Raw genomic sequence first — 16212 nt, 5'->3', positions numbered from 1 at the left:
CAGCCAGGGCTATAATGGATTAATCATGGATTAATCAAATTTGCTCGGCACCTCTTGGTAAGATGCAAGCGGTCTGTGTGTGTATGCGGACGGGCGGGCCTGCGTGTGTGTATAGCCATGTGTCTGGCAAAGTGTCTCCTGGGAGCTAAAAGTCAGCCATTGCTTAATTGACTAGACAAAGATGCTGGGAGTGGGAAATGAGGAACATCAATACTGGAGGGCATGAAATATCAGGAGGCAAAGTTAGAGAGCTGGCAGAGAGCATATCAATTCACACACAAACAAGGCAAACACAACACTGTTAAATTTTGGACATGACAAATGCTGGGACTCAGGTTGCAAGGATACTCTCTGCCATAAGACACTTGCTCCCCAAATCCCAGCCGTGTGAAAGTTGGTTGTGGTTACTCCACAATGAGTATTAATTAATTGCACTGATTTCTATCACGCCTTTAAAGATACAAATCCTTCCAATGTGGCATACAAGTAAAATAAAAATTCAATAATAAAAAGACAGTGTCAAAAGATAAAAACTCATCAGGATTTGTAAGTGCTCCACATCATGGAGGGAGCCTACATACATATGTTATTTATTTATTCATTGATTTAAATGATTGTTTAGCCTGAGCATCAGCCAAAAAAGGATTCCAGAGCAGCTTACAGGATCACTTAAAAAAAGAAGATCTTTCCTGCCCTCAGGCTTATAATCTTAAAATAAAAACTTGACACAAAAGGAAACTGGATTGGGAGGGGGGAGGAAATAAGCAAACTCAGGTATTAAATGTAAATGTACTGCTTTCAAGTTGATTCCGACTTATGGTGACCCTGTGAATATTAGTTCTTAGTTATTGCCAGGATTCCAAGTTAAACATTCTTAGTTACTGCATATAGCAAGCTCCCCTCTACTTCCCCCTCGCCCCATGTGATATGTATGTAGGGCCAATAAGGACCCAATGCTGGAGGTGGGAAACAGCCCTGCTCTCCTCCTCACACAGTTGTTAATCACATGAGAGGAATGCCCAAAATAGGCCATGGGTGCTGTGTATGGGTGTTAAAGGGCAGAAGACGCCAAGTAGGCAAAATTACATTATTTTTACTGGACTGAGCTTTCAGGTTGTGTACCTGGGGAAGAATTATGTGAAAATCAAAAGCCTGTGAAGTACTACAACCTATTCAAAATAGGTTATGTTGACATTATCAGTGCTATTTTTCCTGGTGTAAGTTGATGTGTGTGTGAAGGGGCGGGGAACTTTGGGGATGTAGCATATAGATTAATAATAAAAATGATTTGATTTGATTTCTTACTCACCCTTCACCCTAAGGTCCCAGAGTGAGTTACAATAATTTAAAATTCAATATTAAAAACAGTTTAAGACAAATTAGTAGGGAAACAGCTTAGTCTTCCAGGTGTTATGGTGGGCATGTGGCTTACTTTACAGAAGATCTTCCTCTATTTAAAGAGCTGTCAGAGGACAGTATTCTAGTTGAAGGTGTCCTCTATTTGCAGGGCCATCTGGTCCAAATCCAGGTTAAAGTTAAAGAGAGCAGGGGCCTCAAATTTTCCTTTCAATAGTGAATACCAGGGCAGCAGACTGAGTGGACACACAGGTCACCTGGTCACAGTCTTCCCCATTAGGGTGAGATGTATCACAGCTCTATTCAAATTATGTTAATAATTTCTAAATGTTAATCTATACCTATTAATAAATTAATTAATATCCCACCCTTCCTCCCAAAGGGAGCTGAGGGCAGCAAACAACAGTGACAATGCACCAAAAATCTTTTAAAACAAAATATCTTAAAAACAATTACAATATAGATGCAGTCTGGGAAAAGGTATCTATTTAAAAGGCTTGTTGAAAGAGGAAGGTCTTCACAGATGGCACCTGTCTAATAATTAAGAAGAAGGAATTCCAAAGGGTAGGTGCCACAGCACTAAAGGTTTACTTCCTATGTTGTGCAGAAAGGACATCCTGATGAGATGCTACCTACAGGAGGCCCTCACCTGCAGAGCACAGTGATTGACTGGGTATATAAGGGGTGAGATAATCTTTCAGGTATCCTGGTCCCAAACTATATAGGGCTTTATACACCAAAACCAGCACCTTGAACTTAGCATGTGCAAATTATGTTCTCTTTGTGTGCTGTATTTCCACTTTTTTCGATGATGTGGCCATGCTATCGAATCTAAGTATGTCATCATCCTCTGCATATTCCGTAGTCCTTTGTCATATAATGCATTTTTAATTGGCAGTGATCTGAGAGAATGGTGGAGTGAGGTCTCAAGAGCCCTGGAGTGCATCAAAGGAGTGGCAAGTGGGATCCAGAAATCCAAGTATACATTCTGAGGCTAATTTCATCCTACTTGCACCCTGTGCAAAACAGATTGCAAACAGCTTTAATAAACTTACACAGCCTGGTCCCCCAAAGTTGCTGGATGAGAACCAGTTTTTAGGGCAAAACTATGAACCTAGTAAGAGGCAGACTGGGAAGGAAGAAAGCGGTGGATAGTGTCATAATATCATTGCCCCCCTGGTTGATTGACCGCTCAAGGTGTGTTTTACTGTCACACTGTGTGGGGTTGGAAGGTAGTCGATTTAATATAGAGGGGGAGACAAATACTTTGGTATTGATGCCTTCCCTTTCGTTGAGTTATTTTAGCTGCCTCATTGCGTGTAAATCATTAGATTGTTTTTATAAAACTGTAAAAGTTTACGAGATTGTTTTAACTTGCTGCTGTTTTAAGGCTGAAGATGATTTTATGGCTTGATTTTGTTTTGTCATGTATATGACAGTTTGATTTGTGAACCATGTGGGATTTTCTAAATTAAGAATGGTATATAAATGAGACTAATAAATAATACTCCTCTGGAACTGAAAGGAGCTCACAACACTGTATATGCAAATATGTCTCAACTGTGCCAGGCAGATATTTTTTAAAGTGACTTTTCATTTTGGCAGCGGGGGGGAGGGAGGGAGGGAGGGAGGGGGAATTTAGAACAGAAAAGTGGGAGTGAGGCTTGAGAGCTTAAGCCCTCCCCCCTCCTACTATTTCTTCAAAATTATGGCACCCTGCAGTGCGGTTCTAAATGTATCTTTGTGATGTGACTCAAAATTAATAAGGCCATCCTTTTCCCCCACAATGTCTGCACCATTTTGAAAATCTTTAAAGAGTTTTATTTTATTTGACTTTAATACTGTGGAGGCTTTCTACTCCCCACTGAGCAGTTCTAATAGGCAGATTCTTTCAAGTGCTGAAAAGAAGCAAACAATTGGCTTTCCCCCTACTGCTTTGTTAAAACTTTTGTTTATATTTATTGAATGCTTTTTAAAAAAGAAATTAAAAAATATTATTTGGAAGTTATATACTTTCCTCTCCTTTTGCAACATTATCTAGCTATGTTTTTTTAAAGCCTGTGGAAGTGTGGTAGAGTGGTTAGAGTCCTGGAAAGGGCTGTCTTTCTTCTTCATAATACTAGAACCTATGGACAACCAATGAAGCTGAATGTTTGAAGATTCAGGATGTACAAAAGACAGTAATCCTTCATGCAGCGTATAAAGTGTGGAATATGCTCCCGCAAGGGGCACCAGTGATGGCCACCAGCTTGGATGGCTTTAAAAGAGGATCAAACAAATTCATGGAGGATAAGGCTATCAGTGGTTACTATCCATGATGGCTATCTCTGCCTCCATGGTTGGAGGCAGCAAGCTTCTGAATACCAGTTGCTGGAAATTGCAGGAAGAGAGATCTTGTGCTCAGGTCCTGCTTACAGGCTTCCCATAGGTATCTAGTTGGCCACTGTGAGAACAGGATGCTGGCCTGATCCAGTAGACTCTTCTTATGTTCTTATGACTAGCACTGGGAAGACCCAGATTCAAATCCTCATTTAACTGGGAAGCTCACTGGGTGACCTTGAGCCAGTCACTATATCTCAGCCTAATTTACCTCATAGGATTGCTGTGTGAAATGGATGAAATGAACCCTGTGTTCCACCTTGACCTCCTAGGCTTCATGGGGGTGGATGTAAATGTACTAAATAATGTGACATTGCTATTCCCCCAACACATCTATTATATATCTAGGTGTGGGACAGTAGCTCAGTCATAGAGCATGTGTTTTGCCTGCAGAAGGTCCCACGTTCAATCTCTGGCATCTCCAGTTAAAAAGATCAGGTAGCAGATGAAAGAGAAAGAACCTTTGCACCCTGAGACTGTACAGAGGGGCTGGGGAATCTATGGCCCTCCAGGTGTTATTGGACTACAACTCCCATTAGCCAATGGTCAGGGCTGATGGGAGAAGCCTGCAGCCCCACTTTTGGCCCAGCCAGGTGGGCATGGCATGACCAAAACAGCCTTGTGGGTCAAACGGGGAGGCCTGGTGGGCCTAGACTCCCAACTCTGCACTAGATTGACCAATAATCGGACCTGGCATAAGGCTGCTTCCTATGATCTCAAGGGTGGTCAGGATATGAGTCTTTTGGCATTGAAAAGAAAGAAACGGGAGTATCACACAAGGAAGACATGGTGCTGGGTCATGCTTTAGCAGATTGTGCCTTTCATTAAAAAAAAAAAGCATATTCATACATGCAAACTGACTTTCCCCCAGACACATCTGGGAAGCTAGGATGGCTGCTCCAAAACCAAACCCTGCCTCTTTACTTTCTCCCTCTGACGCCAGGCTTGTGAGCTCAAAAGCACAGAAATGGAAAATGCCCAGCAGGCATCAGTGGGCATCATGCCAGCAGTATCACATTCTACACACAGCAGTGATCAAGGCTGAGGATTTTTCTTTTTTCTTTTTTTGTTCCATCCTTACTCAGCTAGCTCTGTACATGGCTGTGTGTAGAGATCATTCAGGTAGTTGTCAGGGTGATGTCTGTGATTTCAAATTTAGTGCCCTGGATAAATGTTGTGGTTGTATGATTGCTTGGAGAAGGGTCTCAGTCCCTGTGAGGAGCCACTGGAAACACATTTTTGAACAGGAGCATAATAGAATGTGTGTGCAAGAGGTCCACCAAAGTGAGAACGGTTAACGAAAGCCATGTTTCCCAAGTGTGCTAGCTGTATAAGGCCCATGGCCCGTCTCTGGTCTAGAACAGGGGGAGGCTATAAGAGTGGCCATAGCTCAGCAGTGGAACACATGGTTTTCATGCAAAAGATTCCAGGTTCAGGCCTATTTTTAGAGAAGGACAATGGGTACAATTGCCCTGAGCAGGGCCATTCCAAGATTGAGAGGGCTCTCAGCAAAGTGTCATGTGACAGGTACCCTCCTACCACAGGGCCCCATTAATGGTGGTGGGCAGCAGCAGCACTGTCACTGAGCAGTCAGGAAGTCCTGCTTTAACTCCCACAGTGCCCCCAAGATACCATTATTCTGAGGCATTGAGAGAGATTAAAATGATGTTCCTAGCCACTTGCAAGGAATCAATCTTTCAGTGTGGCAGCACCAACTCTCTGGAACCCCCTGCTCATTTATATTAGGCTGATGCCTTCGCTGTTTTGTTTTTAGTGCCTGCTAAACACTTTTTTGTTAAGGCAAGCCTATGCAGACATGTAATTTGAAACCTATAATTTTATTGTGTATATGTGTTTTAAAACTGCTGATTTTGTTTATATTTTGATAATTTTATGACAAGGGTTTTTAATGACTGATTTTAACAGTATTTTTAAATGAATATTTTATATTAGTGTTTTGCCAACTGCTTAGAGGCTTTTGTTGGTCAAGCAGTATATAAATTTTGTTAAATAAAAATCAACAAGTTAACATCTAGGGGGGGCCATCTGCACATTGCCAAAACAGGGGAAATGCATCACCAAAAGAGTATTTGCATATGCTAAGTTATATAGATACTAATTTAGAAATAAGTACCATAATTTAAACAGTAAATGCAATACATCTCAACATAGTGGGGGAAACCGTAATAAGGTGACCGTGTGCCTGCTCAGTCAGCTGGCCAGGTACTAACTGTTGATGGGCAACTTCAAGGTCCTCTGCTGGTCTCCCTCCTTAGGGTTCTTGATCTTTAACTGGACAGCCCTTCAAAGAAAGAGTTCACCTACAAGCAGAGGACTGACAGCCCTCCATAGAGAGGACTGCCCTCTGCAAATTAAGATGCATGACCACCCCACAAACATTCAGTGTTTTTTTAAAAGCAGGGTCCAGGTCAATCATCAGTGGTGGGTAGTGGGGCCTTTACAGAGGACAGTCCTCTCTATGGGGAGCTGTCAGTCCTCTGATGGAAGGTGAACTCTCTCTTTGCTAATGGATGCTGTGTGATAATGCTAGGCCTAGCCCTGGGCCTCACACGTAGAGGGGCTACATCGGCATTGACAAACAGTACACTCTACGCTGAAGAAAAGGAAGTGTGAGGGGCTCAAATGAACATTGAGCTCCTGGAGCTCTCACACTCTAAAAAAAAGCCATGCCTGGGTTCAGTCTCCAGCATTTCCATTTAAAAGGGTCCCATATAACAAGGCTTGGAGAACCAGTGCTAAGGCAGATGGCCAATGGTATGACTCGAATAAGGCAGCTTCATATGTTTATATGATGCGAAAGAAGGCCCCTTAGCTATATTGTTCAAGATGTCATTAGCCCATGTAGCCCTGCGATGATAAACTCAGGCTTTGCCAAGTTCTTAATTTGGGTCAAGGCTCATCTTGAACGTGTGAAGCTGTAATATGACTGGGTCTCTGAGCATATACAGAATGTTTACCTCACGACAGTCAACTCCCCAACATCTGGGTCTAGGGGGTAGGGATTCCCGAGCAGAGGACAGAGCCTGCTCCTCTCCCCCACCCCAGTGAAGGTTCTAGGAGGTTTACAAATGCTTCTGCTTAGGCAGCAGCCACTGGATGGGGTGGGGATTGGGTGAAGCTAGGGAAGCATAAGGAGCTTACCAAAAACCTCATCTACATCTTGGAGTTTGGAGGAAGACATAATGAAGTAAATCTGTGAAGGGAAAGAGAAACAAATACCAGTCAGAATATTCAGCTAACTTGGTTTTCAGAGCAGACATATGGAACCTTCAGCCTCTCAAACCTCCCTATCTGGCCCTTGGGACTCCCTCTAAGCCACACCCCTTCCCAGCCCTCCTCAAATGCTTTTGCCTGACTGGAATGTGTCCTTGAACTGTGATAGTGCCTTTTACTTGCCTGGATGGAGGATAGAGATCTGTGTGGGTGGGGCATGTGTGTAAACACCTCTGGTGTGGCCCTGCCCACTTTTGCCTCTGGCCCTGCAGACCACAGGCATGTGGCCCCTGGAAGGTTGGCATGAAGAAGATTCCACACCCCTGTTTTAAAGAGTGAGGGGTAGATTCTAGAACACTGGAGCTTATTTTCAGAGCATTCCCATGAGTCCCCATTTTAGGGAAACCAGAACAAAATACTTTCAGTGCTGCTGGGTTACTACTCCTCGAGAGCCAAGGTAGATTTCTTTATTTACCAAATTCATAGACCACATTTCCTCACAGCCTCACACGGCGCCTTACAGAGCTATGTAGGCAAAAACAGACAAGGAGCTTACATTCGAAAACAGACAAGGGAGGGAAACAACTCTGAATCGAGGTGGGAGGAGAAGAGACAAGGGAGGGATGAACGTGAGGAAATGCAGTTGTGTGCCGTCAGTTGTGACGAAGACAGAAGATTAAGATGATATGCCAAAGGTTGCTTAGAAAAGATTTATGTTTGTATGTGGTGGTGTTTTTTAAAGGGGGAACTTGATGGAAGAGCTTGTGTTGGCACCATGTAAAGAGGGAGTTCCACTCATAGGGGACCTCAAGAGTGAACAAGCAGAGTCAGGATAAGGAACAAGAGAGCTTCAGGTGCTTGAAGGTGGTAGAGTTTGACAGAGCAGATGTCAAGGGCAGGGACATAAAAGCAGAAAGACAAGGGGTGGAAAAACCCATGGAGAACTTTAATGAAGGCAGCTTAGATTTTCGCACTTATGAAGAATACACATGCATGTTGATTTCAGTCAGTGTATCTACAGTAGGGCTGAAAGAAATGTAAATGGTGATGGATTCTTGATCAAGTCTTCAATTTTTCAGTGTGGGTATGAATAGATCCCAAAGACCTGTTGCTTAGATGAGTGAGTCAATTTGCCAATATGAAGGAAGTTGGTTTGAGCTTGAAATGAGCATGAAGAGCATTGATGATCAAATTTCAGGGGCAGGACCTGCATCTGAGAATGCTTTGAGCATAGTGTAGGAGTGGGGAACTTGGTGTCCTCCAGACATTCTTGGACTCCAACTCCCATCATCCCCAGCCAGCATGGCTAACGACCAGGGATTATGTTTCCAGCAAAATATGGAGTGCCATAGGCTCCCCATTCCTAGCATAAAGTCATCACTGAGTAGCTGCAACCACAACCAGTCCTTGGGCCTCTTGCTGGCTACGAGATTGCTGGGTTAGGGGAAAAAAAAGATCATCTGCATAAGAAGCATGGAAGAGGATCCCTGCAGATTTCGCCGGTAATCAGAGCCCTCCACACTCCTTTTGTCCTGCACTCCCATTATCCATTCAGTGCATAATACAAACTCCTCTTGATGTGTGCATGGGGAGATTGCTCTCCTCCCTTCTGCCTTCCCTCACAACAGATGAGGAGGCAAGAACCAAAGAAAACATAAATGGTGGTTCTCCAGCAACTCCCTATTGCTTCTGCATAGCTTAGAAACATTAGAGCAACGGGAGAGGTTCTGCTCTCAGTGCTTAGGCCTGCAGAAATTAGGCTAGAAAAAGTAGACCCTTTTCAGGGTCCACCCCACCCTCCACTATGGAATGCCTTGTGCAAAATGCTCACCAGACCAACTCCATTATGGCTTTTTGGAAGCTGGCCAAGATTGTTTCATTTTGAGACAAGGAGCTGGCTAGGCTGATGTATGTTGCTGATGCTATATTTTACAGGTTTTAAGTATGGGTGGCACTGCTTGCCATTTAAAAATAATAATAATCTGGAGTATTTGAAATTACATTGACAGCGCCGTAGAGACAGGGGGCAGGATATAAATTAAATTAATAAAATACACAAGTGAGCACAAAGAGCATCCCAATTAGAGGATTTCACGTGCAAAATTTCCCTCTCAGTTTAGCAGTTGTACACTGTCCACATGGGGCTATCCCAGATTTGAACTTCCAAACCTCCCCTTGTGTGGCAGTGCAGATTCATTAAAGTCTGAAATGTGACACTGGACAAAGAGTACTGGCAGTGGTGGTGGTGGTGGAAAGAACAAAGGGGGTAGGACTGGCAGGACTGGCCCTATCATTAGGCAAGGTGAGGCAACCACCTGAGGCAACAGATACTAGGGGCAGCAAGAGCCCACTTGGCCATTCCCCTCTGTTGGAGAAATGAAAGACACTGTCCCATTACCAGTGCTGAATTAAGATTCAATTGCCCGTCTAGTTGGCTTCTGTCTGTGAGATGGGGAGGGGCTGGCACCTTGTCCTTTGCCTCAGGCAGCAAAATGTCTTAGAAACCAACCCTGAGGAGTAGGCAACAGTTGACGGCAGTAGGGGGATTGTGTCTTTTCAGAAAAGCTTTTCCTTGAGCTACAACTGTCCCAATTTGCTTTGAGGAGAGGGGGCATAGCTCATCGGTAGAGCAATTGCTTTGCATGCTGAAGGCCCCAGTTCCAATCCTTGGCATCTCTAGGTAGGGCTGGGGATGTCTCCCGTCTGAAACCCTGAAAAGGTGCTGCCAGTCAGTGTAGACACTACTGAGCTAGATGAGCCAAAGGTCTCATTCAGTACAAGGCAGCTTCCTCTGTTCCTTGTGTGCCTTAACAACCCATTTTCTGGTATCTGCTTCTCCCCCCCCCCGTAAATTGCTGTCCTCATTTTGTCTCTATTTTTGGCTTTTGGGGATTCAAAGTTTAGTTGCCTCCCCAGATTAAATCTCTGAGTGGGGGACTGAGACATTGGGTGACATTCAACTGAGTCATACAAGTTACTCAGTCCATTAATTTCAATGGGTCTCTTCTGAGTATGATCACCACCAGATATCACCCATCTTATTACTAATATGCATGTCTATAAATTCACATGTGTGGATACCATGGCCCCACACAGTGCACACAGCAACTGATGAGGTGTCTTTTGAACTGTTGATAACCTCTTGTAAGGTGGCTAAACCCCTATGAATGAGTTACTTGCTGGTAGAGCGAGGAGTGGCACTGTACCTTTAGTCCCACCCCCAACATCGAGTCTTTTATGGGCCACAACTGTGTTGTTGCACATGGTTGTGTGAGAATAAAGCCCAGAGTGTGAGCTCCTGCTTGTGAGTAGGGGGAGGGGCTCCATGTAACTGGGACACCTGATTGTGCATGCTAGTGTTAGGCGTGCATACTGCACACCAGCTTCCTTGAGTAATTTCTCTCTGGGTGACACCTTCTTGGACAAGAGAATATTTACTGTACAGCAAGAGTGGGAATCCTGTGGCTCTTCAGGTGTTGCTGAACTCCCAGAAATTGCTGCATCTCCCCTCATCCCTGATCACTGGCCATGCTGACTGGGGCTGATAAAAGGTGGAGTCCAACAGTATCTGGAGGGACACAAGTTCCTTCCACAGCAACCATCCTAAGATGCCTGCATGCCTGGCCCCATCTTGGAGGCCTGTCCAGGGGCTAAGACTAGAGGCTGAAGCAAGTGCAGTCCAGAAAAGACGTGTTTTGGACAACATTTGTTTCTAATTTTATACCCCTAACATTTGTCCCAAATCTGCCGTCTGAGGTAGGGTCTTTAGCACGTTTTATGCTCATTTTAGCAGCTAAGTAGCTGTGGGATGATATATTCACTTTCTGTTATTTGGTTTTAGGTATCCAGATAACTAAACACACACAATTCATCCCAGCCCATGTGCTGTGTTTGTGTTTCTACCGCTTTCAGTTGCTGGAGTGGGAGAGGAAGGATGGGAAACAGGATTCACACTTACAAGCAAAATATATTTGAATAAGCCACACTAATGGATTTGATAGCTTTTGCCGTTTGTGTCCCAGGAGAACACACTTTGTGTGTTCCGTTCTTGCATTGCAAGAGCCCTTTTCAACAGGGCCTGCTCACTAGAGAACAGCTGACACCTCCCTAGTCAACCACCAGCTTGGGGGAGGGAATAATTCCATCCTTCTCATCTAATCCCACCCTCTGCCTTGACACAGGGCTGATGGGAAAAGCCAGAAACCAAACGGGGGGGGGGCATACCCAAGCTCAGCAATATCTATTGCTTAGGCCTACCTACCAGGACAATGAGATTACCTAGAATCTATATGCGAAAGAAGAAGAGAGGAATTGTCTCTTGTAGGGGCTAGAAAAGAGGATGGAGAGATAAGTAAATATAAAAAGAGAAATACTGACAGAGAGAAAACAAAAGCTTTGCTTGGGAGGAGGGTATTTAGGGACATAGGAAGCTTCCTTATGCCGAGTCAGTCCACTCGTCCACCTAGCTCAGGGCCTCTTCCGGGTTGCAGACAGGAGACACTCCCAGCCCTACCTGGAGATGTCGGGGATTGCACCTGGGACTTTCTTCATGCAAAGCATGTGCTCTGCCACTGAGCTACAACCACTCAGCATTGTTTGTTATCTCATAGCCTGGACAGGAAGAAGTTGAAGTATGTACAACACTTTTTCCCTCAGTGATGGCCCAGCTGCATTTTTATTCTCATTAATGATCTCTTAATGTCCCAGCCACATCTTTGCAAACAGGAGTTTCTTTTGGATCTGAATGATAATATGAAGGCCAAGGTAGATGCAGAAATACTTTATCTTTCTAGGCTATAAAGGATATGATCACATAAATAATTGCTGCAGGTATCTATGTTTTCATCAAAATGTCCATTGTTGGAGTGGGGGGAATATGAAACTCAGACCAGTCCCAATCCAGAAAACAAATGGAGCACCCGAAGAGGAACAGTGCTGAATGCATGTAATTGGGCATGTGGAGGGAAACCTTTATGGCAGTTATGCATAGAGCTGCACATGCATTATATTATTCTTTCCCTGGAAATTGTTTTTGTCTCCCACACAACAAAGCATCTTGTACAAGGCACACTTGGTTCCAGATGTGCCCCAGAAGCTCACTTCAGCACATTTGCTGGATCAGCGTGGCCATGTTTTTCCTCTAGAGGTGAACAGCTTCTGATTATTATTCCTTTTCTCACATGCTTTCCACATTCCCAGGCATCTGACATCTCGAGAGAGAGAAAATCCGGAGGAGGGGGGGGGAGGAGGAAGAAAAAGCTGAGCAGGACAGAAGAGCTTGTGGGAATATGGGGGGGCTGTAGAAAAACAAAGAGGGGGAAGAAGGGATTCAGGAGAAGGTCGATCTGCAGAGATATAGAATGGAGAATGAAAAGCATGGAGGAGAAATGGATGCATAAGGTTGGAGATCCTCCATCTATACAATGGTATGCAAGAGAAGTGAAAAGCTGTAACTAGGCCAGAATCACACCCAAAGCCTAGATCTAAGCCAGCACCCCACCTCTTCAGCATACAGCATTATTAAACTGCCCTGCCTCACCCTGCCTTTTTTGCAAAGGAAAGCAATGTGCTGTCCAACAGTAAGAGCCTAATGTCTGTGTTGCATTACTAGGTTCCACCCTTCCATTTGGCTCACAGCAGCAGTTCAGCCTCACAACAACCCTGTGTGGTAGATTAAGCTCAGAGAGGGAAGGAGGGAGATGTCAAAAAGGCCATCCAGAGAGCTTTACAGCTGAGTGGGGACCTGAACCTAGTTTCCCTACATCCAAACCAAACATTATAGTCACTGCACCATCTCTTTATAACCCTCCAAATTCACAGTGACATGCACAGGGTGGGAGAGACCAATTAGCTGCCAGACTCTCTTCCAGGATTGGAGAAAGGCAATAGAATGGGGGTGGAGGGAGGAAATCCACCCAGAACTGGGATTTAAAAACACACTTGGAGTGGCTAATGCTGGAGGCCAGATAAGGGACAGAAAATCAATAAATATCAGTGCAATCCTAAGAACGCTTACTTGGGGTATAAGGTGACTGGGGCTTATTGCTGAGTGAACATGCTTAGGATTGCACTGTAAATAAAAAACACACAAACATGTAGCAGTTAAAGGCACACCTATAAAATGGCATAAAAATAAAGGAAAGAAAAAATAGTATTCTGAAGGCAAAGTACGAAAGTAATCCTTGTTCAAAATACTGTCCACATTTCAGGTGAGGGCATATTTTAAGGACCATAATAGATGAAACGAGGACAGTGAAATAAGAATATCAAAATATTTTTGCATACTGCAGAAATTATGACAAAATGTTGATTATAATATGCAAATGTGGAGGGCCATGAATTCAAGACTCCCAAACATGCAAAAGACCCACTTGTCCCTTGTCTCTGCTATACCTCCATGATAAGACGTTAAGAATGAAAATTCTTTTATCTCCCACTATGTACATTTCCTTCCTGTTTCCCATTCTGATCTGGCTTGTGGGGAATCTTGTAATCAACCTTTGCCAGTGGGATCAGAAAGAAAAAAGGCAAGAGAGCAGGGCCAAACGGGCAAGTGAAATACTAATAATAGTAATGGAAAATCTCAAACCACAATGCAGCAGGTTAGATTCAAGGTAGGAAAAATAGCAAGGAAAAGGGGAAAGATTAGCGTCAAGCAAAAGTGCCATCTAAGGGCCTGCATTATAATTCATTCATGATTTTAATAGTACTACTACTTTCAAGGCCCTTTTTAGTGTTTAAGTACTCTAATCAAAGGCCAGGGCAAGTGAAATTGACTAGCACACTGAAACTGCCATGTAAACCCCTGAAGGAAGCGTAGGAGTGGCTTACCTGAGGCACGGAGGCATCCCCAAAAATCTCCTAGAGATCTTCTACGAATTCCATGCCTGGATTCCAGGGCCATTTTTCTTCCCCCCCATTGCCTCTCCGAGTCTCCCGCCGGTTCCGATTGTTATGCTGATGATTATCTTTTTGTCCCTGTGATGTTCGCCTCCAAAATTAAAGCATCGGGCGGCGGAGGAGAAAGGCAAGAGACGAGAGGAGGAAGAAACACAGATCCAAGGCAGGGCTCTCGTGGTGAAGACTGCAGCTTTGCGGTGCTGGTTTTTATTTTTTTTAAACTGACCTCTGAAATACCCAAACTGGGACTGGGATGGTCCCAGGGAGTTAGTGGGAGGGGGAGAAGGAGGCGGGGATTAACTGGAACCCGGAAGCAGCAGCAGCTTGGCTTGAAGTCATGAGAAGGAAGACGTTATCGCTGCGCTTGTTTCCTGAAATCCCCTCCCATATGCTTTTGCTTGGCTTGGAACTTGGCTTGGCTTCTCTGCATCCTCAGGGGGCCTGGATGCGATTTTACTAGGCGAGGCGTCCCTCCTGAGGATAAAAGAGGGGAAGGAGCAAAAGGGTGGCGTGGATGAGAAAAGGGGAAGGCGTGGAGGGGAAGAAGAGTCAAGGGCAGGCAACGTTACAAAAATCTGCGCACTCGCTCCTCGGTACCCCCATCCAGGTCTGGAATTAAAGGATGATTCCGAGGTGCCTGTTCATCCCCTGATGGCTGCAACATCAAGTGACAGCATCAGGTTACGAAAATAAAATAATAAATAAATAAACTGCCTGCCCGTGTGTAGACCGGTAAGATCTGGGGAAAGTTACTCTTGACATCGCCCCGCTACAGAAAACCATAGCACGGTGACCTGAGAACAGGCATTTATTTCCAATGTTGCCCCTATACTATGGAATGCCTTTCCCTTTGCCAAAGCTGAGGCAGCAACCATCAGTTGCTTCAGACATCTTGGAAAGAGATATATCTTTTTGTCCAAGCTTTCCCTGATCCATAAGGTTAGACCTTTTAAAAAAATTGTTTGAATCACACGATTTCCTGTTTTTGTATGCTCTTATACTACTGTTTTACTCGTTTTATGTTGAATTGTTGTTTTAATGATATTGTTTCTTGCTTTTGTGTTGTACATCGATTAGAGATTTTTATATATTAAGTGGTTTATACATGCTATTAAGTAAAATGAAAATAACAATAAAAAACTTCCATGTGTGAAGTCATCTGGTTGGCCACTGTGAGAACAGGGTGCTAAATTAGATGTGCCATTGGTCTGATCCTTCTTATAGTCTTACATATAACATCACAGATAGACCTTTAATCACTGCAAGCATAAAGAGTCCCTAAACCCCTCTAATTTCCAGATCCAGATATAACAAAGTTACTGCTGTACATATCATGTAGGGAAGGTATGCTTAGATCATGTTTACACACACACACATGCACACATACAAACACACACACACACTCCTCTGTTTAAACCCAGCAGTAGCTGCCTTCTGTCCCCATAATTATACTCAAAAATAAGTTACGGTGACTACACTCCTCCCCCTGGACATCTCTAATGAATGATCTGGAGGCACTGTTTAGAGAAGTAGTACAATTATTGCTGATTAACATTTCTAATTGCAAATTGCATTTGATGGCCACTAACTTACATGGCTTTTAAAGGGGGGGTTCAGCAAATTCATCGAGGATGAGTTTATCAATTTCTACTAGGTGTGATGGCTATATGCACCCTCCAGCTGCAGAGGCAGTATGCTACTAGAAAAAATTCTGTGAAATAACAGGAGAGGGCTATTGCCTTCATGCCCTTGTTGTGGGCTTCCCAGTGGTGTGTGATTGGTCACTGTGAGAACAGGATGCTGGGCTAAATGGGAAGATCTAGCTGGCCTCTTCTTAATTCTTTCTGATGTTTGGCCCATTTTCTAGATAGGAGAACTAAGGCTGAGATAATGCCTTACCCACAGCCTCATAATGAACCTGTGGCCCCCCACTTTAGCAATTCTGGACTACACTAGGGTATAACTACCAAGTTGTGTTAAACCAAGGTAAGCTGCAGATTGCAGGTGCTCCTCAAGGTCAATTCCTGCTTACTTCTCATGAACTACCTATTTATATTTATAAAGGTAGACAACAGCTTTATGCTGTCAGTCACTGCAGATTCTTGCTTACTTCTTCATAGAGGGCAGCTTACATAAAAATATAGTTGGAGACCTCTTGGTACTGCAAACAAGGTGCAAAAGGAAGAATGCTGGTATTGCTACCATACTTTTAATTTGTGATCACTGTATTATTTATTTATTTACATTTATATACCGTATATAGCTGTTGACATTTAAAACCCGAAACAACTTGGGACCAGGATACATAGCAGACAGCCTCCCCCAGTACAGATCAAGCTGAGC

General features: G+C 43.9%; 1 protein-coding gene across 2 annotated transcripts in view; it reads right to left on the bottom strand.

The window, feature by feature from the left end:
- The window catches only part of SAMD14 (sterile alpha motif domain containing 14), a 33575-nt gene extending 19439 nt beyond the window's left edge, over positions 1-14136 (bottom strand). For both annotated transcript variants that reach the window (XM_061588132.1, XM_061588134.1), the window contains exons 1-2: positions 13801-14136; positions 6898-6949 (exon numbers count right to left, since the gene is read on the bottom strand). In XM_061588132.1, the coding sequence (XP_061444116.1) occupies positions 6898-6937 (40 nt within the window). In that variant the 5' untranslated portion in view covers positions 6938-6949; positions 13801-14136. The remainder of the gene's footprint in view (positions 1-6897; positions 6950-13800) is intronic.
- Positions 14137-16212: the final 2076 nt, after the last annotated feature.

This window comes from Rhineura floridana, chromosome 11 (genome assembly GCF_030035675.1).
Source record: "Rhineura floridana isolate rRhiFlo1 chromosome 11, rRhiFlo1.hap2, whole genome shotgun sequence".
Classification (NCBI taxonomy): domain Eukaryota; kingdom Metazoa; phylum Chordata; class Lepidosauria; order Squamata; family Rhineuridae; genus Rhineura; species Rhineura floridana.
Note: the sequence above shows the minus strand (reverse complement) of the source record. Positions and strands in the feature narration are given on the sequence as shown.